Source organism: Muntiacus reevesi, chromosome 1 (genome assembly GCF_963930625.1).
Source record: "Muntiacus reevesi chromosome 1, mMunRee1.1, whole genome shotgun sequence".
NCBI lineage: Eukaryota > Metazoa > Chordata > Mammalia > Artiodactyla > Cervidae > Muntiacus > Muntiacus reevesi.
In genome coordinates, this window is record NC_089249.1 from 55,271,927 (window position 1) to 55,295,824 (window position 23,898).

Below are 23,898 nucleotides of genomic sequence, written 5' to 3' on the forward strand. Positions count from 1 at the left end.
GGGGACCGGGGTGGGCGCAGGCCTCTGAGCAGGTCCCCTCCCTGCCCCCAGCGAGCAGGTGCTGCACCTGTGGCTGGAGGTGCTCTGCTCCAGCCTGCCGACTGTGGAGAAGTGGTACCAGCCCTGGTCCTTCCTGCGCAGCCCCGGCTGGGTTCAGATCAAGTGCGAGCTGCGGTGAGGAGGCCCTGAGTCCTGCAGCCCCAGCCGGGGGGGGGGTGGGCTGAACCCCCTACCAGCATCTGACAGCCCCCCCTCCCACCCCTTCACCCTCCAGGGTCCTCTGCTGCTTCGCGTTCAGCCTCTCCCAGGACTGGGAGCTTCCTGCAAAGAGAGAGGTGGGTGGTGAGGCCTGCCTTCCCGGGGACTGTGGCAGGTGGGGCAGGCTGGCATCAGTGCCAGGGGCTGCCTCCCCCAAGCATTTCCAGGTAGTTGAGGCCTCGGGGGGCCCTGAGTGCTGGCGCCGCCTGTGAGGACCGCCCTGGCCTCTGCCACCTGGCTTCCTCGCTGTGTGCCCAGCAGCCGTGACAGGAGGGCTGTCTCGTGCAGGAGGAGAAGAAGCCCCTGAAGGAGGGCGTCCAGGACATGCTGGTGAAGCACCACCTCTTCAGCTGGGACATCGATGGGTGACGTGCTTCTCCAGGGGCCCCCTGCCTGCCCAGGCCAGCCCGAAGCTGCAGGGTCAAGGGGAGGACACGCTCCAGCGCTCTGGGCACTGTGTGGGGGGTGCAGGGGGTGGCAGGAACAGGAGGAGGTGCCTAGCTTTGCCGAGACCCCCAGGACTGGGGGAGGGCCTTGTCCTGCCAGCGTCTTCACAGAGGCCCTGGGCCCAGCTCCACGTGCTGACCAAGAACTTCGGGAGGAGGTGGGCACCAGCTCCGTGCTGTCAGGTTTTGCTCAGGAAGAGGGTGGGGGTGGCTGAAGGCTCCTGGGCCTCCTTGATTTATCAATAAACTCTTGTCTTTGAGAAAGCACCTCCCCGCCTCCAATCCAGCCAGGGCCGGGAAATGGTCATGGTGTGGACACCCAGGACTCAGCCCTACCACCCACGTCTCGTCTAAAAGGTGGATTGAACAAGATGGACCAGCAAGAGGTGTTTTTGTTTTTATTTTAAAAAGTTCACACAGCTGTCCCACCTCTGGTTTTGGTGACTCCACCCCTCGTCCCCTGTGATGACCGTGACGGGCAGGAGTCGGCAGCCAGAGCCTGAGGGCTCCCCCGCCATCCCCGGGCCGTGGCGGCTGCAGTGAGGCAGCAGACGGAATGTGGGCAGGGGGCAGGAAGCACCCCGCCCTCGTGGCACTGATAAGGAGCAGGAAGCAGGAGGGTGGGGCACAGGCTGTGGCGAGGTGGCTGCACGTCAAACACAAGTGATGGGCGGGACCGCGGTAAGCCGTGTCCAGCCCTGGGAGCGGTGGTCTCCAGGCCCTTCCGTGTGCAGAAGGCGGGGGTGGCCACACCCACCCCCCCAGATATATGTGTATATGTATGGCGATATAGAATAGAGGTATGTACACCTGTACAGAAAATGTTTGCCACCAACCACTACATGGCTGCACTACACCAAGACACTAAGATGCAGGGAGCCCCCGGGAAGCCTGGGACCCTGGTGTTGGCGTCACGAGGATGGTGAGGTAGAGGCCCAGCCGTCCCTCCCTCGGGGAAGGGGGGAGAGGAGGACACGCTGGCCCTGGCTCTGCCTCAGCCCCGGGCCTCGCCTCCTGAGCAGACCGCAGCCGGCAAGTGCACCGCGACCTCACAGAAGGAGATCAAATAGAAGCCTGGCCCGTGCAGGCCTCCCCAAGCCCAGGGTGGGACCCGGCACCGTCTCCTGGGTGAGCCCGAGGCAGGCGTGGGGATGCCTGCTCTGGCCTCCACGGGGCAGGGCCTGTGATTGTCAGGACTTCCGGCCTCACAGAGGGGCGGGATGGGGCTGCAAAGTGCCGGCGCCCCGGACTTCTCGGGGCCTCTAGCCCTCCCACCCCCCGGAGCTACAAGCAGGAGTCCCAGTGCAGCTGCAAGTCGTGGCCGTCAAGGAAGTCCGTGGAGAAGAGGCTGGGGGCCGTGGTGCTGAGCGGGGCCAGGCCAAGCACCGGCCCGCCTGACGACAGCTCCAGCCAGTCCATGCTGTCCAGGTGCCCGTCGGCCAAGTCCAGCCCCACGCCGCTGGGCTCAGGCGCAAAGTGCAATTCCGAGGTGTCCATGGGAGATGGGGGGTGGTCCAGGATGGCGGAGCTGCTCAGCATCTGGCTGTGGAGGTCATCAATGAGGGAGAGGGGCTCCGGCCCCTCGTGCCCACCAGTCAGCAGGGGCAGCCCTGTGCTGCTCTCCAGGAAGTCCTCCAGGCGCCCGGGCAGGGCCGGCGAGCCTGACGGCGGTGGGGCAGCCTGAGGGAGCTCGGCCGCGGGCGAGGCCTGGGCGGCCAGGGGCGAGCCACAGGCTGCTGTCGGGGGCGCCTTCTCTTTCCCTGGCTCCTTGAAGTCCGCTGAGATCTCTGCCAATCAAGAAAGCAAAGGGGCGTCAGAAGCCAGCCTGAGTGTGACCTGCAACTGGAGCTTCCCCTTACAGCACGTACAAATATTAACTCAAAATGGGCCAAAGATCTAGATTTAGGAGCCAAAACTAGAAAAGAAAAGGAAAGGGAACGTCTTCGTGACACTGAAGTCAGTAGTGATTTCTTGGTCGTAACACCAAAGTCACAGGCAAAGAAAAACTGGCCTACATAAAAATTTAAAACTTTATACGTCAAAGATCACTATCAAGAGTGAAAAGACCGTATAGCAACTATACTTCAAAAAAGAAGACAAGCCGTGGAATGGGAGAAAATACTTGCAAACCGTGTATCTGGGTAAGTGACTGATACCAAGAATAACTCCTAGAACTCAACAAAACCCAACTGGAAAATGAACAAAGAACTCAAGATTTTCTCCACAAGCATATACACAGGCGGCCTGTAAGCACGTGAAAAGATCATCAGGGAAAGACAAAAATCTGAAAAGTGTTGGTAAGGATGTGGACCACCTGGAACCCTTGTGCGTGGCTGGTATGAATGAAAACAGTGCAGTTGTGTGGAAAACAGTCCTGCAGTTCCTCAAAATGTGAAACAAATGATTATGATCTGGCAGTTTCACTTCTAGGTACGTACCCCAAAGAACGAAAACACAGACTCAGATACCAGTGCTCATGACAGCGTTGTTCATAACAGCCAAAAGTGGATGAAGGGATAAGAAACGACCCACATGTCCCGTGGATGAAGGGATAAACACATTGGTACTGACACAAGGGAACACTATTCAGCCCAAAAGAAATGCTGGTAAAACCTACAACGTGGAAGAACCTTGAGGATATTATGCTAAGTGAAGCCAGCCAGAAACAAAAGGAGAAAGAGTGTATGGCTGCACTCACACACGTTTACAAAAGTCAGTTCATAAAGACAAGAAGAGGTGGGGTGGGGAACAGGGAGTTTGTGAAGATGACGGTGTCAGCGTGGGATGATGCAAGCGTTCTAGAAACAGGTAGCAGTGATGGCTGCACAACGATGTAAATGAACTTAATGCTTCTGAGTTTGCACTTTTCAAAGATGATTATGCTGGGAAACCATGTTACGTCTATTTTACCACAATAAAAAAAAAATCATGCAGAAACCAGGCTTGCTCCCTGGCCCTCTGGGTCCTCTCCCAGCCGAGTGCCAGACGCCCAGCCCTGCTCCCCGCCTCCGTCGCCCTCAGCTCGCTTGCGCGCACTGCCGCCCCCACACCCGCTAACGCCCTCCACCACGGCTCTGAACCCCTGGGGGCAAACAGCCCCAGCTTCCTCCGCTGCCTTCTCTTCCTCTTGGCTTCCCACAGCCCCTCCTCTGGCAGCCCTGCCCTCCCGGAGCCTCGGTGCTACCTGCCTTTATTACAAACGCACCCCAGGCCCCCAGTGCAGATCCTGGAACCTGGGGAGTCTCCCTGAGATCAAAACCAGTGACTTTGATTTTTTCGTAAATGAGGTAAAATCCACCACTTTAAAGTGTCCAAGCTCGTGAGCTCTTGCTCTTCCTACTGACGTAATTAAATCCCACAGGAGAGAAGCTGCCTGTTCTCTGCCCATGCAGACACGCCCTTGGGGTCTCCTTCACCACTGGACCACCAGCAGGCAAACGTGCCGCCTTTCCACACCCACCCCTTTGCGGGGGACCCCCTGCAGAGAGCGGTCGAGACTCGCTGCCTCCCACAACCCCAGCCTCTCCAACCGGCTTCAAGCAGGCTCTGGCCACCGTCCCGCTATCCGGGCTGAGGTCACCATGACACGGCTGGGGCCAGGTCTCGGTCCTCACCTTTCCTAAGCTGCCCTCAGCAGCCCTGGGCCTTGACCCTCTCAAGGGTGCCGCTCCCCCTCCGCCCCCTGGTCAGCCTCAGCAGCCTGAGCCCGCTCGCCCCACCACCACTTCCTCCTCTGCACACCCAGCCTCCTCCTCCTCCTGCCGTCGGGACACCAGCAGCCCGACTCCTGCCTTCAGCCCGGGTCTCCCCCGGCCTGGCCTTGTGGCCCCTCCGTTCAGTCTAGTGACTGAGGCGCCCATGCACCCGGGCGCTCACGCTGCTGCTAACACCGCGCCCCCGGCCGCCGTGTCCCCTGGCCACACACCTAACTAAGCCACAGGAAACAACTGGTGCTCTGAAGACACTCCTGGACTCAGCCCCCCTGTGGCCCGCCTCACAGCCTGCTCTCCTGGATCACCCTGCCTCCCCGTCTGCCCTTCCAGAGAACTGCCCTTCACGCGAAGCTCTGCTGTGGCTCCCAGCGTCGCCCAGGGTCCGCGTGTCTCAGTCTGGCGCCCCCAGGCCTCCGACCACCCACACCCACTCCACTCCGCCCTGCAGCAGCTGAAAAGCACCTGCCCAGCAACCCTGACCCCAACCCCTCCTCGCACCTGGGACCTTTGCCTCCCCTGCCTTTCTTGACGCTCCAATGTAAGAGTTTATTTTATTCCTCCATTACCTCCCAAGGATAGGCTGCAAGGCCCGCAGAGGTGGGCGTCTCTCTCGCTCACTGCCTCACCCTGGGCTGCAGGCACAGAGCAGGGCCCGCAGCACAGCGGCTCAGGAGGAAACAAACGTGGGCTGAAGACGCACCCCACAGGGGCCCCGCCCAGCTGCTGCCTCCTAAGTATTTACCAGGCCCGCCAGGCATTGTGTCAAGAACCAAACCAAACCCAATCAACCAAGCCCAGGCTAGAGACACTGGGGCAGACAGGAGGGCGGGAGGAGGCAGCGTGGGGCCTGGACTTTACCTCCACTCTGAATCAGAATGTCAAACAGATCATCCATCTGCTGGCTCGAGGAACCATTTTCCTGTGGGCCGAGATCAGAAAAAGATGAAGACCTGCAACAGGAGGCCCCAGCCTGGCTCGGGGCGCAGACCCTCCCGGCTCTGAGTCAGCAGTCAGGCCCCAGTGGGCTGCACCCAGGCTCCCACAGCGCACTCTCTCTCCCGCCGACACCCCATCTCCTGCCCCGACACCCCGTCTCCAAGGCCTCTCTGACCCAGAAGGCTGGCTCTGGCCAGCCCCTCCTCCGAGACCTGGGGACTGCGGCCACCCACCCCGTGAGCCCCTGGTCACCCTCTTTACCTGTGGCCTGGGCTGTTGGCTCACGGCTTCCTCATAGCCAGGCGGCTCCTTCTTCGGCTGAGAAGTGGGGGTCCCAAAAAGGGGCTGGGGTGGGGGCTCCAGGTCCATGTGGGCTGGGGGGCCGGGAGCTGGAGACTCAGACTGGGACAGGGGCTGAAGGAGGACAGAGAACCACGGCCGGCTGAGGGCGGCAGCCCGGGGCCTGCGCCAGGCAGGCAAGGCGGGAGCGTCCACCTCCACCCAGGCCAGCAGTGCGGCTGCACGCGCTCTCGGGGAGCTTCGTGGACACCCCCGGGGAAGAAGCCATACAGCATGGGGGCGGCCCTGACCTCTGACCCTGCCGAGGACAAGTGGCTCCCTGGGGTCCCTGGGCACAGGCGGGGTGCTCTGAGCTGACCGCCCCTCCCCTCCCCGGAGCTCCTGCTCAGGGCCCAGGTCCCTTCCCGAGTCCCCGGGTCCTGTCACCGCCCCCACCCCCAAGCCCTACCGGGCTGAGGTCACACAAAGCCTAAAGCAGGCTCACCTTTGGACCAGGCTGAGTGGGGGGTCTGGGAGGTGAGGGCGGCAGCAGCAGGGAGCCAGCTGCCAGCGTCACCTTGGTGGGGGACGGCTGGCCTCTCTGAGGGGGGGAGGGGCGGGGCTCCCGTCAGGCCCCGCCCCCGGCCCCCCATTCCCGGACGCACCCCACCCTGGCAGCAGGGGCAGGAGTGGCCCGCCTGATGGGGCTGCTCCAGAGCCCCCCACCAGACAGAGACAAGCTCTGACACTAAGGGCAGAGAGGGGGGCAGGCCCTCACAGCTCCACCTGCAAGGCTGGGGGTCTCACACAGGGACCCCAACCTCCCCAAGTCTCGGCCCCACATGGGTGACCTCAGGTAGGGAGCCCTCCTTCGGGAGGGCCGAAGGGGACGATCCAAGGATGAGAGTGCAACCTGCCAGCCCTGGGGCGCCTGTGAACGGGGCGCTGTCACGGAACGCCCTCTCACCCCCCTGCCCCAGGTACCTGCTGGGGACTCCCGCCGGCCCGGCCAGGGCTGTCTGTGCTCTTCTTGGTCACGGTGAGGACAAGATGGGTCCCTGCAGAGTCAGTGAGGAGGGGGGGCGGTGTGACCCCCTTGACGAGGCTGGGGCCCTGTGGGCCCAGCAGCAGCTGGGGGGCCGGGGCCGGCTCGGGCTCGGGTGGCACGGCTTCCTGCTTCACCACCACGACCGGGGGCGCCAGGGCACACGCGTCTGCGTGGGGGGCGGCCGGGGCCGCAAGGCTGGGGCTGAAGGGGAGCTCGGGGCCCGGGGGCGGCCGGCTCAGCTGACAGCTGGTAAAGCTGCTCTCCTGCTTCACCGCGGGGCCCAGAGTGACCAGGGCCGGGGCCGGCTCAGGCTCGGGCCCCACAGCCTCCTGCTTCACCACCACGGCCGGGGCCACCAGGGCACGGGCATCTGCGTGGGGTGCGGCGGGGGCCGCAAGGCTGGGGCTGAAGGGGGTCTCGGGGCCCGGGGGCTGCCGGCTGAGCTGGCAGCGAGCCAGGCTGCTCTCCTGCTTCACCGCGGGGCCCAGGGCGAGCGGGGCAGGGGCCGGGGCCAGGGTGGGGGTCGGCTGCTGGGCCCGCTTCTCCTGCTCCAGCTGCAGCCTGAGCCACTCCACCAGCTGCTGCTTCTGCCGGAGCATGCGTGTCAGCTCCTCGATCTGCTTGTCCTTCTCCTGCAGCATCTGGTCCTTGTCCCGGCCCTCCAGCTCGGCCCGCGCCCCTGGGCTCCGGCAACAGGCCCCGGGGCGGGGGCCCTCCTCCTTCACGAGAACCTGCAGCGGCGAGGCCTGCAGGGTGACCTGGGTCACCGGGGACGTCACCATCTCGCCAAAGCTGTCCCCTGGCGTGGAGTTCTCATCGCCTGTGCTGAGCAGCGACCGCTCTGAGGGGGTGGGAGACACAGGGGGCGTGGAGCCCGTGCTGCCGAACTTCACCACACCATTGCTGGTCACCGTGGCCACCACCACCTCGGCCGGGGCCAGGCCCGCTGCCACCAGAGCAGGTCCCGTGCTGAGCCGGGCGGTGGGGAAGGCGACCACCACCTCGCCCGCCTTGGGCAGGAGAGAGGCAGTGGGGGCCTTGGGCGCTCCGGGGCTGGCAGGGGTGACCTGCTCCTGGTAGGCACGCAGGCGTTCAATCAGGTCTGTCTTGGTGCCTGAGACTGGCAGTGACCGCAACTTCAGCTCCTGCTTCAGCTCTGCCACCTGCGAGGGCACAGCAGTCAGGGCCACTGGGGGGCGGAGAGCAAGACCAGCTTCTGTCCACTGGGCCTCGTCTGTCTGGCCCACCGGCCACTGCAGACGCATCAAGCCCTGGCCCTCCTGCACCCTGGAGGGAGAGGCCTGCTTCGGCCACCCCTCCTCCCAGTCCTCACCCCTTGGCTGGGCAGGACATGTCTGCAGTTGTCTCCAGCCCCAGCCTGTGCTCAACCAACACTTAAGTGAATTCACTGCATCTTACAGTTGAGAAAATTGAGCTCAGGACAGTGAAGTGACTCCTTGGGGGTCACACTGGTGATGTGGTGGTGGGCAGAGCTAGGAGTGAGGGCCAGGTCTTGAGGACACCAAGGCCCGTGTTCAGCTCCCCGCCCAAGAGTTGAGTCTTGCTGGGACCCGGATCATGACTAGGAGGGAGCAGGCTGGTCCAGGGCACAAACTCTCGAGGGAGAATGTGATCCAGCCCCCTTCTGACCAGGGCAGAAAGCACAGGCCAGGCCCGGGCATCTCCCACCCCCAAGACCCAGGACACAGTGGGGTCTGTACCCCAAGTGTGGCTGCTCTCTCCTAGGCGGACGCAGCACTCACAAAGCAGGTTCAGCGAGATGTCTGGGGCCGTGAGGAAAGTGCAGTACTGCAGAGGAGCCTGAGCCCTGGCTCGACCACCACCTGGGCCTGTGACCTCGGCAACATGTCCACCCCCTCCCCCACGCCTCGGCCTGCTCGCCCTGAAGCCAGGGTGACACCCCCCGTTCCTCACACTGCACTGGAGGCCGGGAAATCAGAGGCACACAAGCGCTCAGTGAGCCCACGGCCCAGGACGGACACCAGCTGGCGTCTTTAATGACGACGACCAGGATGAGCAGAGCCAGAAGCTTCTAGGCAGGCTCCAGGTTCCTCCACTGCAGGAAACCAGAGTCCGGAGCCCCGCTCTGCCTTCCGTGGCCGTAGTCGCCAGCCGGCCACCTTTCCTGCCTGAAACCAAGCACCTGACGGCCAGAGAGGCCAGGCTGATGGCAGCGTGAGGCCATTGGGGTGCACCCACCTACCTTCATGTCGTCCAGGTTGGCGGGCAGGGCCCCCGGCTTGCCAGTCAGCGAGGTGCTGTTCTGTCGGACCAGCCCACTGGGCCCAGGGGCGCCCGAGCCAGAGCTGCTGTTGGTAGTGGAAAGGCTGCGCGTCGGGGGGCCCCCAGCGCTGCCCAGAGCCTCCCCTGCCGGCCTGAGAAGAGAAAAGCGCAGGAATGAGCCCGCGCCAGGCATCGCCCTTGGCCTCTGCTGGGCCGGCTGGAGAGGGGCACAAGGAAGGGCCTTGCCCCTGGACCGCTCTGACGGGACTGAGACCCAAGAGCCCCTGCCAGTCCAGGGCCACCCACACACCACCTGTAACGGCCTGTAGGCACCTACTCGGGCGGGGCCTGCCGGCAGCACCTACTTGGGCGGGGCCTGTGGTGGGCGGGGCCTGCCGGCAGCACCTACTTAGGCGGGGCCGGTGGGTAGGCGGGGGCTGTGGTGGGTGGGGCCGGTGAGTGGGCGGGGCCTGCCGGCAGCACCTACTTCGGCGGCGCGGGCAGGATGGTCTGGTAGTTGTAGTGCTGCTGCTGCTGCTGCTGCTGCTGGTTGAGGATCTGCAGCTGCAGGAAGAGCTGCTGCTGCTGCAGGATCTTGGCGTAGGAGGAGTCCATAGGGGGCGCCCCCTTGTCCTGCTTTTGGTCCGGGGGGATGTACTGGTGGTACTTGAGCTTCTTCACCTTTGGCTTCAGCTCCTTGGCCTTCTTGCTGCGCTGCGACTTCTCACCGGCAGACTTGGGTTGGCTTTGCTGGGGGCGTGAAACAGAGGGCGCCATTAGGGGCCTGGGCGGCTCCTGAGAGGGCTATGCGCCCACCCTGCCCTGCCAGATAGCACCCCTCCCAAAGCAGAGGCCTCCTTGGCACCCAGGAGTGTGCCCAGGAGGGGGCGAGGGCTGACGGGGGGCTGTGACCCACCCTGCTTTTCCCAGAGCTTCCAGCCCAAATGCACAGGCAACTTCCCTGTGACCCCGAGCACAGTGCCAACAGGACAAGGGGTGAAAGAGCGGCTCTGGGAGCTCGTGCGTCCACTCCACATGGGGTTCTCCCGTGAGAACCCTTCCTCGCCAGGAGCCGGCGTGTCTACTGGAAGGTGAAGCAGCGGCTCAGGGCAGTCAGCTGCTCAAGGGCACAGAGTGGCTGTGATCTCGCCCATGAAGGAGCCGAGATCCAAGCCCAGCACTCCAAAGCTCCCACGGCCGGCACACAGGGCGGCCTCCCGCTGGGCCCCGAGGGTCCTCTGGGTGAGCGCGGGTGGAGCTGAGTGGGGCACGTGAGCAGGGAATGGGCCGGGCAGGACCAAGGGGGCCTCGCAGCATCTGGGCAGAGACCAGCAGAAGGAAGGGTGGAGACTCCGTGCGGGGTCAGCGGGGGTCCGGTTAGGGGGCCATGGGGACTGAGGATGAGGCAGGAGGCGACCAGCTAGGGGAAGAGGGGACAGCGCAGCTGTGCAGCGAGCGGTCACACGGTTCAGGGCTCTGAGCTCTGACGGCGGCCCCTCCATGGTGGCGGGGAAGAGGGTCTGGTGGCCCGGGTGTGGGGAGTGGGGGAGAAAGGGGCCGCTGGGGCCAGAGCGCACCCGAGAGGACGGACAGGGGCCCATGGAGAGGCCTCAGGAAAGAAGCTGAGAATGGCCCAGGAGCACCCCACTGAAAGGGAGGAAGACAGGGAGCCCGGGGAAGCCACAAGGGAAGGAGCACGACCCGAGGGGTCAGAGGCAGCTGGGGCTCCTCCGGAGGAGGGTTCACAGCGGGGCTGCGGAGCCAGAGGCCGAGGCGCTTCCAGAAAAGAGGAAGTTAGAGAAAGACACACACACGGTTCTCACAGAGGGGAGGTAGGCAGAGGCAGGCACCAGACCTGTGACGAGGGGCAGGTTTGGGGGAGGAAATTTGGGGGAAAACCTCAGACGTCTGTGGCCAGTCAGGAACAGAGCGCAGAGACAAGGAAGGTGCGGCTGGCTACCCAGGGAGCAGCCAGAAGCCACGGGGCACGCAAGCTCTGCGAGCAGGCAGGAGCAGGCCCAGGGCAGGGCACCACCCCAAAGGGACTGGGAGCACCTGGAGGTAGAGAGAGGGCTCAGCTAAGGCTGTGGGCAGCGGAAGGAACGTGGGCAGCTTGAGACGCCGGGCCAGGGCCTACGCGGAGCGACTGGAGAAGTCAGTCAAGCGCAGAAGCAAGTGGGGCCGGAAGGAAGGGCCCCTGCCCACCAGGCGCGAAGCCCAGGCTGGATGGGGAAGGCAGGGTCAAGGTTCCAGAGGCCAAGGCAGGAGGCTTGGCTGGGTGGGGAGGCCCAGACGCTGGCTCAGGGTGCTGCTGAACTCAACCTCAGGGCCCAGCACCGAGTACCCACGCAAAGGCGCCCGTGGGTGTCTCGTGGGCTGACGCTGACTGGGGCCCCTTCAGGCGTTTCAGGTCAGGACTTGGAGGAAAAGAACGAAGACGAACTCCCAGCACGGCTGGCCGGTGACCGTGGGCCACCGCCTCACAGCTCCACCCCCTTACGGTCTCACGAGGCCGTGGGTGGGGCGGGCGGGAGCGACAGCCTGCCCTGCGCTCAGTACACCGCGGCCAGCGTCCGCAGAGCGAGCGGGGAGGCCGCCTGTAGCCCTGTGGTGACCTCTGCTGGTCCCTGACCAGGAGGAGAGGGTGAGCACCCCCAGTGCCGACACTGTGCCCACACGGGAGTTGGCGAGACATGGGGGCGGGGGCAGCAGTGGGCTGGGGGTCTGCACCTTGATGAGGGTGGGGAGGGGCTTGGCAGCGGGGACCACGGTTCCATTGGTGAGGCTGGGAGGCAGAGGAGGCTGCTCTGCCAGGAAGAGTGTTTCTCCGGACTCCGGGCCCACGGGGAGCTGAGACACGACCTGGGAGAGAGGAGGGGATGTGAGGACACCCTAGAAGCTGCGCCACCTCCAGGCTCCAGCTGCTGCTGCAGCCCTGCCCAGCCCGCCGGGAGCCAGGCAGCCGTCACCCCCTCTGGTGGTTGTCACCCCCTCTGACGGCTGTCACCCCCTCTGACGGTCGCTGTTGAGGGCTGTTGAGGGCCGACGAAGGAAGGCTGAGAAGAGCAGTCTCCAGGGTGGTGGTGGGGGAGGGGGGGACTAGAAAACGGGGAGCAAAGGGTGGAGAAAGCGTCACGGACCTGGACACACGCAGGAAAGGCAGCTGCTCTGCACGAGGGGACACAGGGCAGTGGGGAGGTCTCCGAATGTAACTCCGAGGGGCCCGCTGCCAACAGCCCCACCTGAGCCACCAGGACAGCACCTCCCGGCTTCCCTGCCCCACCGGCCCCAGGGAGGGGCCTCGCCGCGGCTGCTCCAGCAGGTCTGGGCCCCTGGGGGGCAGAGGAGAAAGCGCACCTGAGCGGGGGGCAGAGAGGTGGCGCCGGGCGGCGGCTCGCTGACTCGGGCTTCCAGGGGCGACGGCGCTGAGCCCTGGGACTCGTGGCTGGCAGGCTGCTCGGGGGACAAGGCGTCGCTGCTGTCCTCGTCGAAGGAAGAGCTGTCTGCTACCTTGGGGTAGTTCACCTGGCCCACTGAAAGCCACGGCCCGGGTGAGACCCCTTGGGCTGAGGGCCGTGCTCCCCAGCCAGCGGCTGTCCCCTCGGCCCACGGGCGGCGGAAGGAGGCAACTGGCAGCCACCCTGCCTCTTGCATCCAAACGAGCTGGAGGAAAGCTCGTCTTCATCGCCCCAAAGCGAAGGCCGGGAGAGTCAGTCCTCCCGGCCCTCACGGCACTGCCTTGGCAGGAAAGGCCTGACTGCTGAACCACTGGGCCCCCTTCCCACGGCCCCTGGAGGCTGCTCTTTGTGGGAGGTTGCCCCTCGAGTCTTCGCCCATCCTCTGCCCTCTAAGACAAGACACCCATGTTGTCTTCACGGTGAATGGCTGCCCTCCCTCCCAAGCCTGCTGCCGCCTCCACCTCCTATTTCCTGGCTGTTGCAGGCACTGTTATTTCCACCCCGGGGACCCTGCGATGAGGGCTGTCTGGGCAACAGTTATGGGGGTGCAGCTCCTCCAGTGGTCGTGCACGCGGAGGGGTGGGCAGGGCTGAGGAGGGGAGGAGAGCCGCCTGCTCGTCCAGGTGAAGCAGGGCCAGTGGCCCTCAAAGCCCCAGGGCCTGGGGGCAGCAAGGCCACCGCCCACCCTCCCCTGTGTGAAGGCGCAGGGCCCGGTGGCCTGTGCTCCCCGGTTGGGGGGCCCAGCATGGGAATCCCAGATGCAGAGGGAAGGGAAGAAGGGGACGGGGCGAGCAGGGTGTTTCAGGATTCCTGTCATGACCCCATGGCCAGCACGGTCAGAAGAGAAGCGCGGCACTAGCCGCTGTCCACAGAGAGGAACGAGGCGCAGAGGTGAGCGGGGGCCACACCACAGACCAGGAAGAGGAACAATCTGGAGTGCTCCCCCTCCAGAGCCGTGATCCGAGGCCACGGGAACCTGGGCAGGATGCCCCTGAGCTTACGCCCCACCGCCCGCAACCCGCCAGGCTGCCCCTCCTGCCCCCCTCACCCGCTCTCGAGTGGAGCTCGGAGCGGGCGCAGCCTCCTGACCACCGTGTGCCTCCTGCCAGTCGCTCGAGGTCCAGATTCCTCCCCCGGCCTCTCACTCCCAGAAAGGGGACCAGCAGGATCAGGAGCGGATGGAGGAGCCTTGGGTCCACCCCAATTCAGTCCAGGGGTCACTGCAGGGTCCTGCCAGGCTGTGGGGTGCAGCCAATGCTTTGCTAGACGGAAGCCTGGATGCCGAGGGGGCCAGGCTCGGGGAAGACTTCTGGGGCTTTGACACAACTCTTCCAGGTCAACTGGAGGTGGGTGTGTGTGCGTTAAATGGCTGAGTATGCAGTGGAGTCTGCGGTGAGACTCCTCCCGGGCCCCCACCCTCAGCAGGCTTCCCCACCTCTGCCTCTTCCTCCCATCCTCCCACCTCCACAGCCTCCGCATGACGCATCCTCTCAGCCCTAAACCTGCCCACTTCTCAGCCTAAACATCCTTCCTGACCACCCCCCAACTCCTCCTGAACAATGGATGCCATCTGCCCCCTGCCCACCCCTCTACCTCAGGACCACTGCTGGAGAACGCCCCTTTCTCTCCAGCCATCAGTGACAATCTCGCTGCCAAACGCAACCACTTCCCAGGCCTTCAGGCCACTGCCCACACTGCCCCTCTGCCTGGGATAGCCTTCGGTGCCTGCTATACTTGGCACGGACTCAACCTCCAGGCTGACCCTAATCATGCCGCATCAGCCGTGCAGCCTCCCCGCCCCGCCGCCCTCCCTGTCCAGCTTGGATGAGCCCCCGCTGTCCCGGCCACCTGCCCGCTGTCCTGCGTTGTCCACGACAGCAGAGCCAACTGATCTGTCATGAACATCATTGCCAACGGCACAGCCCTTTCCCGAGCCTCCCCAGGCACCCAGGACTGCGCCAGGCGGAGCCTGCGAGCTCCGGGAAGGCAGGTGACTCGGTTCCCGCATCACAGGGCCTGGGCCTTTCTCACTAAGCAGCGCCACCTGTGCCCGGGAAGTCGCGGAAGTCACTGGTGCACACCGCAGCCTTCTCCCGTCAGGCCGAGCCAGCGGAGGGCGGCTGCGGTGTGTTCTGTGTCTGTGATGGCCAGGCCCACACAGGCCTGGCACCCAGCCGACTCTTGGCAAGCATTTATCAGATCTGGGCTGGAGGGAGAGTCCAGACTGACCTTGGCCCAAACACTGGCCCGTAACTAGGGGCTGTTGTAGAACGTGGTGGAGATATGGGTGGGAGCACTCTGACATGAGATGGCTAGATGGCATCACTAACTCAACAAACATGAGTTTGGGTAAACTCCAGGAGTTGGTGATGGACAGGGAGGCCTGGCGTGCTACAGTCCATGGGTTGCAAAGAGCTGGACTGAGCGACTGAACTGAACGCTGACACAAGGCAAGACGAACGCCTGGGCGAAGTGGGGAGTTCTAGGGAAGAGGGTATTTAGAGCCCCAGCTCAACCCACCTCTGCACTGGTGCAGATGAGGCCCAGACCTGCCTCCACTGACCCAGGCCCTGGGCCCCACCCGGCCTGCCTTGAGCCAACCCGTGCCCCCTCTGCCCAGAGACCCAGCTCACACTTACGGTGGGAGCACTCCAGCTGCCTCCCAGGGCAGGTCTCAGGCCCACAGCAGCTACAGAAGCACGTCTGTCCCAACCTCACTGCAGTGAGGGGATCAGGGCTGTGGCCACGGGGCCCTGCAGAGCCCCCCGCCCCTCCTGACACTCCCCTTCCAGGTCTACGTGCAGGTGTCCCTCCTCCCTCACAGACGCATCAATTCCTGCTCGGCCTGCACCCCGACCTTGGCCTCACCTCCTCTGACGTCAACCCCCACTGTCAGGGCCGGGCGGTGGCCCTCGGTCCACTGGGGCCAGTTCCCTGCTTGGGTCTGCACTAGGGCTTGAGCCCTGTGAGGACCAGGGGTGTGGTCCGCCTCGCAGGGCCGTGGCCCGAGCGCCTAGCATGCCGCTCGGGTCCGTTGGCCTTTGTAAGTGAACTATCTGGGCAAAGGGTCAGGCTCCAAGAGGGGACTTCACAAATGAAAAGGAGCAGCAGGTACGGTTTCTAGCTCGCGGCGTCTCCACGTGCTCGCACACACCAACCCTGACACCTACCCAACCTTCTCTGGGAAAGAGGGGCGGCCCCTGGGTTCAGAGATGGGGAGCAGACGGAGGCCTCGGTTCTGGCACGGCGCTGATCCGTGGAGCCACGGGCACCGACCCAGGCTCGCAGGACCCATTTGTCAGGCTCTGGTTCTCCACGCCTCGGCTCCTCCACCCAGGCTAAGCAGGAAGTCAGGGAGCAAGCAACCCGGCGGCCCTCCCCCTGCGCCAGCTCGCGGGTCCATGCAGGGAGGCCTAGCTCCTCACCAATGATGGCCTCCTTCAGGCTGGACTCCACGGGCAGGATATTCTTCTCCACCAACTCCATGGGACCAGGCCTCTGCGCAATCTTCTCGTTAAGGTCATCTGCCAGCCTGGCTCTCTTCAGCTTCAGTTGCTTGGCCTGGAGGGAGGGCTCGGCCGAGGTCTCTGCATGTGGGAGAGGGTGGAGAGAAGAAGGATTCAAGGGTGAGCGGGCTCTGCCCTGGAACCCCAGGGCACCTCCCCTTCCTGCCAGGGAAGGGGCAGAGACAAGTAGAACCAGGCAGAGTGGGGGGCCTGGTGTGAAGTTTCATGAGGACCGAGGGAGGGGGCCCCACTGAGGACCGTGTGTGGTCACACCCAACCACGATCGCTAGGCACGGCAGACCCAGACAACGGGGCCTGCTGTGAGGACAATCTGCCTCCCTGCTCTAGGCCTCGGTGTCTCCCCCTCGGTGGCCTCCTGCCACGTGTGGGGTTCAGACTAGGAAAGTCTTCTTCCAACTCCAAAGTGGGTTCTAAACCAAACAAAAAATGGACAGACTCAAGCCCAAACCTTTCCTTCCCTAGAATGAAGAAAGAAGTGTGTGAGCGGGGACAGGCAGAGTTTGTCTGGGATGACCTCGCTTGTACTTCACAGGTGCTGGAGTAAATACTGAGTAAGTGAATGAATGAATGGAAGTAAATGCCTGCTAGAGACAGATCTGGGGGAGAGGACTGCATACCCCGTTTTTGTGAGGAATGGGGGCAACGAGAAAGCGTGAAGAAACTGGGTGGTTCAGGGTGAAAACAGTGACCAAGAGGGTCTGCATGAAGAAGCATTTCCGGTCTAACACACCTTCCAAAATGTGCATTCTGACCAGCTCCGATCTCTCCGGCCGGGAACGGATCTTCCGTTTCAGGTAGTCCTCTGTCTGCGGAATAAACACATCACGCAGCTCTCAGATCCAGGTCACAAGCTTAAGGCCTGGACAAGACCGAAAGGCAGCCGTGGCTTGAGTGGGTGACCTCAACCGCCCTAGGAGCTCAGCCTGGACGCTGCTGAGTCCCGAGGCCTGGGGAGGGCGCATCCACATTCAATGCACCTGTTGAGGGCTTTGTCCACCTGTGAGGACCATCTGTCTCTCTGAGGCTGAACTACTAATATATGTTTTAATCTATCCCGTCTATTATCATAAAAGTAATAGAAGTTCACTGAAGAAAATTTAGAAAATTAGAAAGTAAGACAACAATTAAAAAAAACATCATGTAATTATCCACTGTTAGTACTTAGGAATATTTGTTTCTAGTCATCCTTCCATGCAGAAGATAGGTTTAATTTTGCAGACCTCTAATCATACTGAATATAACTTTGTATCTTATTTCAAAATCTTTGGCACTGCCTGACACCGCAAGCATTTTCTGTTCACTCTGAACTAATTTTGATATGTGGTGTCATAGTTCTAGTTCCTTAAAGTCTAATGTCCTCATTTCTGCATTTATGAGGCTCCAGGCAAATTAAACCATTTCCCCGACAGTCCCAGAGCCAGCCCACTGCCCAGCACTCCTGGTATAATGTGTATGTGACCCTGAATCTGTCTCACTCCAGAGCCTGTGTTCTTAAGCTTTGCACCAGAATTTTTCACACCATCGGTCAAGACCATCGGCTCTCCTACCCAGCACAGGAGAGGACAGGGCAGGATGAGACACAGCAGAGGCGGGTAGAGTAGCACAGGATGGAGAATGAAGTGTCAGAGCAGACGTTACGCCTGCAGCAAGGTCAAGACTTGCTCCTTGGCCTGGCCATGGCCCTGGCCTTGGTGCTCTGACCGGGCAGTTCTGTGCCAGCCCCGGGGTGGTACTGAGCTCCCAGGAGACGGCTTATGGCGGCCATGGGCTCAGGGCCTGTTGCCCGTCTGTGGTGGGCAGGCGTGCTGCCCCGGCTGCTGGAGCAGAAGGCAGAGCAGGTTCTGGCCAGAGCTGGTCTTCACGGACAGCAGGGGGAGGAGGCCCAGGTACTGAGGAAGAAACACCTGGAGTCCACCGACCGAGGTTTGACCCTGGCTCACCACTGATTAGCTGGACAAGTTAGCTAACCTCTCTTAGCCACATCTATTAAGGTGAAGATAAAGTGAAAGTGAAGTCGCTCAGTCATGTCCGACTCTTTGCGACCTCGTGGACTGTAGCCTACCAGGCTCCTCTGTCCATAGGATTCTCCAGGCAAGAATACTACAAGAACTTCCTTCTCCAGGGGATCTTCCCAACCCAGGGATTGAACCTGGGTCCCCTGCATTGGAGGCAGATGCTTTAACCTCTGAGCCACCAGGGAAGCCCAAGGTGAAGATAAAGATACCTAATTCATAAGAGCTGCAGTGAACCTAAACACGAAAAGGATAGAATTGCACTTGTAAACTAGCACCTGTTCTAATCAGGTCACATTTACTGCTTGTCTTGGAGAAGCAGGCCAGGAAGTGGCGCCAAGTCTTCAGACTGGATGGAAGGCGTGGGCAAGGCCCTTGCTCATACTCCCTCATCCTCCAGTCGCTGCAACAGTGCAGCCAGCCACTCCTTTCCTTCCCAGCACCCGGGACCTCACTCTTCTGCTCACTCTAAGAATTCATCATCATTTTCCTTAGAAATTGGTTAAAAATAAGATAAAAACAGAAGACTGTAAGCTTAGCCCTGGAGGGAAACCATTCAGGGTCTCTGACAGAGCTGTGGGTCCCGGGCAGCCTGCGAGCCTCCATCTGGGGAGGTTCTCGTCCCTTGTCTTTTACATAAAAGAAAAAGTGCCAGGCCGAGAGGGGGAAGCAAGCTCTGGCCACTTCCCCATCTCCACCCACGCCAGGCAGCAGACTACCCCCCGAGGCCCCTGGGGGAACTGAAACCGCGGGGAATGGAGCAGCAAGCCAGGTGCGGCAGCGTGCCCCGGCGCCCCGCTTCCACTTCCACGACCTCCAGTGGACCCTGGCTGCTCAGGGAACAGGGAGGTCTTCAGGCCCACCGGGAGACAAGTGAGCAGTGCGGCCACAGACACGGAGGGACCGCCACTCAGCAAGCCTTCCCGTGGCCGGTGTTCATGTCCTAACAGCTCCCAAAGGCCAAGTGGAATTCAAGATGGGAAAATACCAGCGGTCTCCAAACCCAGAGGAGGCTGGCACCCATGACACACCCTTGAATGTACTAGAGGAGGACATTCATTCTTATCACGGTCCAAACCTTCACGCCGGTAGACGCGGGGGTGGGATGAAGTGGAAAGGCAGAGCTGTTTGTTTAGAACTGTGAGGCCAGGGCTGACCCTGGGACCACGCCAGACCCGAGGGAAGGTGGCAGCAGCATGATGGGCCCTGACGGGGCTCGTGGAGAGAGGTCCCTGGGAAGAAGGACGCCTTACCCTGGCCCGCTCCAAGCTCCTCCTCTGCTCATGAAATGCAGCTGGACTTTTCAAAGCTGTTGGGAGAAGAACCGTGAAATAATTACATCGGAGTGAAGCATCACGTCTACTGCTATAGTTTACAGTGGAGAAGACATCTTGAATTCAAGTTCACTTCAGCAGCACTGTTAATATTGGCTGAGGGGAAGGAGAAAGTGGCACCTGAGCAAGCACGTATCTTTACGGTTCAGCTACCCCAACACGACAATCCCGGTGACTGTATTCTCATGGGCGATGGTCACTGCTAAGGTGCACCCACGGAGCGTGACCCTAACATAACCCTCACGGAGTCGCCAACCCTGGGAGACACCTGCAAGTCAGGTGCCCCCACTGTCCTCCTTCAGCCTCATCAGGAATCACCACGCACCAGACGGTGTGACTGAGGCAGCTCAACCACAGGGACACACGTCTACTGGGGTGCTGCTTCCTTCTTCAGTTCAGCTGGTGTTAACAGTGCTGCTAAAATTAACTCGCATGTCATCTTGAAGGACTAAAACCTTCACCGGGCTTGTATGGCTGACTGCGGCACACACAGCCAGCGGCTGACCAGAAGGCCCCCCTGGAGTCCCGTCAGAGACCCGGCTCTATTCTGGGGCAACCGCCCCACGGGCCACAGCTCGCCACTCGGCAGAGCATGCCTGGGGCGGGAGACCAGAGCCGGACCCTCTACAAATGCAGCGCTGTGAGGCCAGTTCAGCGAATGATGAGTGGGGATACCCTGAGCTTCAACGGGGAGCGGCCTGGCCTGGCTCACATCAAGAAATTCACCAGACGGGGGTCAGTTTCAGTTCTGCCGCCCCACGGTTTCAGAGCAGCTGTGAGACGGTGTGTAAGGGGCTGCCGGTTGTGGTGGGGGAGCAGCACGAGGAGACGCTAAAAGTAGCCAGAGCACAGACTTGACCCCATCCTGCCGGGGCCCCTGCCCCCTCACCCTACCCCACCCCCGGGCTGGGCTTCAACAGCAGCCGAACCGGAAGGAAGCTCCAAACGTCCCCGCAATAAATTTTTTTTTTTAAGTTTTTAAATCTTAGGATAAAAAAGAAACCATCGTTTTTGAAAGGTCAGCTGAGAGCACCCCACCTCCTAAACAGCAGAGGGAGCTCTAGATTTAACGAATGATCTCTAAGGAAAACCAGCACACAGGCTCCCTCGCCAAGCTCCCAGAGCCCGCTCAGCTCCGGTCTGAAGGTCTGGGCATCTCTGTGGGCCAGCAGGCCAGCCTGCATCTGCTTCTGCTGAGTACAGCTGGCGCAAGCCCAGCATTAGCCTCCGAAAGCCCTGCTGGGCGCGGGGTGATGGGGAGCAGGGCACACACAGCCGTGCTCTCGCGGAGGACGGTAAGGACTCAGAAGCAGAGAGAGCCTGTGTCCGCCGGCCTGCCCCCGGCTGCCCTTCTGCCTTTTCCTCCACAGCTCATCGCCGTCTGGCACTCCGGAGAGACGCAGCACATATCTTTCAGCTCCCTCCAGCCAGCTCCCTCGGGCACGGCAGGGGGCTGTGTCCTCCTTTCCCCTCTGACGGTGACCCCAGCGTCGCCGAGCGCACCCAGCCCGTGACTCATTCAGTGATCTCCTGGCTGTTCCACGGGGAGTGGATACACAGCTGTACCCTGGTGACAGAAAACCGGAGCACTCTGTGAGCTCTGAACTTTCCCTTGAGCAGCCAGGATTAGGCTCTCGTCTGGGCTCGGAACCTCACAGAGGTCCCCGACAGAAAACAAGGATGTCTGTGTTCCTGTCGCTGATGGCTGACGGGGGAAGGCTGCTCTCTGCGGCTCGTCTTCCTCTGCAGAGTAGACTCTGCCCGCTTCTGAATTCCCATGTGGAGACTGACAGCGCTCTGGGGCCGGGGGCATCCTCACCGCCGCGTGTGGGGTGCAGCTGGCATCCTGCACGGTGATCTGGCTGAGCCCTGGGTGAGAGTCCCTCAGGGGCCGCGCAAGAGCCCACACCGCTGTCCGCAGGGGCAGGCACACACCCAGCGTGTGGAGCACCAGCTCACACTGCAAAGACTTTCTCAATGGAAAAGGGCTGTGCCACCCTCAGGTACACCGGCGTGTGACACCGGGCGCGGGGACACGGGTCAGGCGCACCTGACTTCCTGCGAGGCTCCGTTTCCATGCCAGTGAGGATGCCTGCTGCTGCAGCGGCATCCTCCACCAGCAGAAACTCCACCACTCCGGACACTGTGAAGTGCTGTCCAATTGGATGTTCCTAGTGACTCCATGCGGTGTGTAGTGTTCAGTTTTACAGCCACGGGCAGGCTCGGAAACAGAAGGAAAGGCAACGAGTGGCTGAGGAAGGTTCTCAACCTCAATGTCTCTCACCCTCAGGTCAGCGTTCTTGCTCTCCTCTGGGCTGGTTTCTTAATTTCTTCAGAAGGTGGAGAAGAATGACCCCACTGGATGCGGAGGCAGGGAGGTCGAGAAGCAGGGCAGAGGACAGGCGGTGTGGCGAGGCCGGCTCGACCACTGTGCTGAGCACAAACCGGTGGGAGGGAGGCTCAGAGGAGGCATGCAGTGGCTGCAGGTCACAGAGCCACGGTCAGAAAGGTGAGCTCATGTGAGGCTGAAGGTGCAGCCTCCAGCACTGATACCAAGAGATGAGCCAGGAGGGGAACGAGAAGACCAGAGCAGCTCATTACTTGCTCAGAGCTTGAGGAAAAGAACCAGAAATGAAGACAAAAAAAAAAAAAAAAATCAACACAGTGATCACTGATCCCCAAAGACGGCTTCATTTTATAACATAATCTCACTGGATCTTCTTAATAACCATGGGGCAGGTACCACTCTTCCAATTCTACACGTGAGGAAACTAACACTGCAGTAACCCGTGAGGCCGTTCACCGGGTGGTGAACCCCAGCCCAGGTGACGGGTGAGGCGGATTCTGTCGGCCCTTGAAGAGCCCACTCTGCGCTTCCCATGTCTAATTCTGCTCTGTGACAGCAAGTTCAGCAAATCCGAGAGCCCCTTCCAAGAAGGGAGAGGAGGAGGGAGTGATGGCCCCACTTGTCCTAGAAGGCGCTTCTGAGGCCCATTTGGGGACGCCTGGAGCTGGGCAGCCAGTGCTCTCGGGAGACTGGAGTGCGTGGTGGAGAGGGCACCCCGAACGTGTCTGGCCAGCTTTGCTAGAAGCCGTGGCTATGGAGGGTCGCCTAGCGAGGGGTAGGGGTGATAACACCAAGCCCTGGGCTTTCTTGATATGGAAGCAGGTGGCAGCGTCAAGATCACCACGTGCTTGTCCACAAAGGGAACGAGACACAAGCAAGCACAGCGACACAGAAAGTACGTTATAAAGTTCAGGCCTCCACGAGCTGTGGAAAATCCCCAAAGACTCAAAGTTAATCCATAAACGCGTGTCTGAATCTGGGCGGTGTTAACCTTAGACTCGTGTCTTCCCGCGCCACGCTGCCTTAATGGCTTTGCCCAAGGAGCCCAGGCACTGCTAACTTGGAACTTTTATTTTCCAGAAACTCCGAGAAGGCAGTCCCTGAAAGAGAAGTAGAGAAGTCCCTGCCCCCCACCCCGCCCCTCTGCCGCCAAACCAATGCAAACCCAAGAACTGTGCACGGCTGTCCACAAGAATATACATCTTTGGTGTCAGAGGACAGTGAACCCTGATTATTTATTCCCACCTTCTCGACACTGGTTTCCTGGAACACTTGCAAGGCTTTGTGTGAACACAGGAAGGAGTGCAAACACTCACTGAGAGGAAAAAGCAGCAAGGAAGTTAAACGGGCGCAAGTGGCTCAGAGGTGCGGTGCTCCTGATCCCAGTTTTGGTCCTAGCTGGGTACCCCGCCCCAGCTGGCTCTAACCACCAATCATATACTCTGTTCCTTCTCTTCAGCGCCCATCTTCTTTCTCCCTGAACAGATCTGTTGCCTTAACTGAGGTCATTTGTGACCTAAAAAGAGAAGAAACTGTTTCAATTTCCTTTCTCAAAGGAAAGGAAATTTCTGCTTCCCAGGGAGAGCTGGGTCCTGTGCTGGGCGCAGTTCTCAGGAACACGGACCGAGTGCACGGAAGCGTGAGCGCGGGGAGCCTTCAGGACCCACCCAGCAGGGAACGCAGCGCTCTCCCACCACCAGCCCCAGATGCAGACAACCTTAACACCTCCTGGGATCCACAGGGCACCTCTGGGAATGCTTTTCAGCAAGAATGACAGCAACAAACAACCAAGACTCATTTCCTCATCACTGTCATTAAGAAACATTTATTAGGTGCCTGGGTCTGAATGTCACTTTATTAGGTGCTGACATAATAAACACAAAAATGATCGCTCCCATTCTCAGTAAGATACCATGCTAGAATGAAAGCTCACCACCGATTCTGTGCTCAGAGGAACTCAAAGGCTGTGAACACAGGACAGACAGATCAGTGAGGCCAACAGAGTGCGACGGGCCAGGCGAGACTGCGGGTTCTCTGTCCACGGCAGAAGCCGCAGGCCTGAGCACAGTGTCAGTGGGGGCTGGTGTGTGTGGCGGCGGGGTAAGGGGATGGGGAACAAACGTGCTTAACAACTCGAGTGGGAAACGAGAACCATATCCATCCATCCATCCAACAAAGAATTCTTAAGCAGCTACTGCGCTAGTTACTGAGGACAAGGATGGACAGGGTGGCATCCCAGCCCTCTAAGGCAGCTCACGGTCTGGTCAGAAAAAGACAAATAATGACAACATAAGAC

The 23,898-nt window shown here is 61.2% G+C and overlaps 2 protein-coding genes and 1 non-coding gene across 9 annotated transcripts in view; 1 reads left to right on the forward strand and 2 right to left on the reverse strand.

Annotated features, from left to right (window-relative positions):
* SGSM3 (small G protein signaling modulator 3) overlaps positions 1-1,231 on the forward strand; it is a 34,078-nt gene extending 32,847 nt beyond the window's left edge. For 3 of the 4 annotated variants that reach the window (XM_065944455.1, XM_065944483.1, XM_065944473.1), the window contains 3 exons: positions 52-174; positions 275-335; positions 547-1,231. In XM_065944455.1, the coding sequence (XP_065800527.1) occupies positions 52-174; positions 275-335; positions 547-627 (265 nt within the window). In that variant the 3' untranslated portion in view covers positions 628-1,231. The remainder of the gene's footprint in view (positions 1-51; positions 175-274; positions 336-546) is intronic. The other variant, XM_065944463.1, reaches the window with a different exon arrangement.
* MRTFA (myocardin related transcription factor A) overlaps positions 1,089-23,898 on the reverse strand; it is a 124,115-nt gene continuing 101,305 nt past the window's right edge. For 3 of the 4 annotated variants that reach the window (XM_065944442.1, XM_065944434.1, XM_065944418.1), the window contains exons 3-14: positions 19,175-19,230; positions 16,640-16,715; positions 15,808-15,969; positions 12,282-12,457; positions 11,655-11,786; positions 9,412-9,674; positions 8,905-9,076; positions 6,617-7,843; positions 6,138-6,233; positions 5,615-5,767; positions 5,276-5,336; positions 1,089-2,491 (exon numbers count right to left, since the gene is read on the reverse strand). In XM_065944442.1, coding sequence (XP_065800514.1) covers positions 1,989-2,491; positions 5,276-5,336; positions 5,615-5,767; positions 6,138-6,233; positions 6,617-7,843; positions 8,905-9,076; positions 9,412-9,674; positions 11,655-11,786; positions 12,282-12,457; positions 15,808-15,969; positions 16,640-16,715; positions 19,175-19,230 — 3,077 coding nt within the window. In that variant the 3' untranslated portion in view covers positions 1,089-1,988. The remainder of the gene's footprint in view (positions 2,492-5,275; positions 5,337-5,614; positions 5,768-6,137; positions 6,234-6,616; positions 7,844-8,904; positions 9,077-9,411; positions 9,675-11,654; positions 11,787-12,281; positions 12,458-15,807; positions 15,970-16,639; positions 16,716-19,174; positions 19,231-23,898) is intronic. The other variant, XM_065944426.1, reaches the window with a different exon arrangement.
* TRNAW-CCA (transfer RNA tryptophan (anticodon CCA)) lies at positions 18,038-18,109 on the reverse strand. The gene has a single exon. It is a non-coding gene; the product is annotated as a tRNA-Trp (tRNA).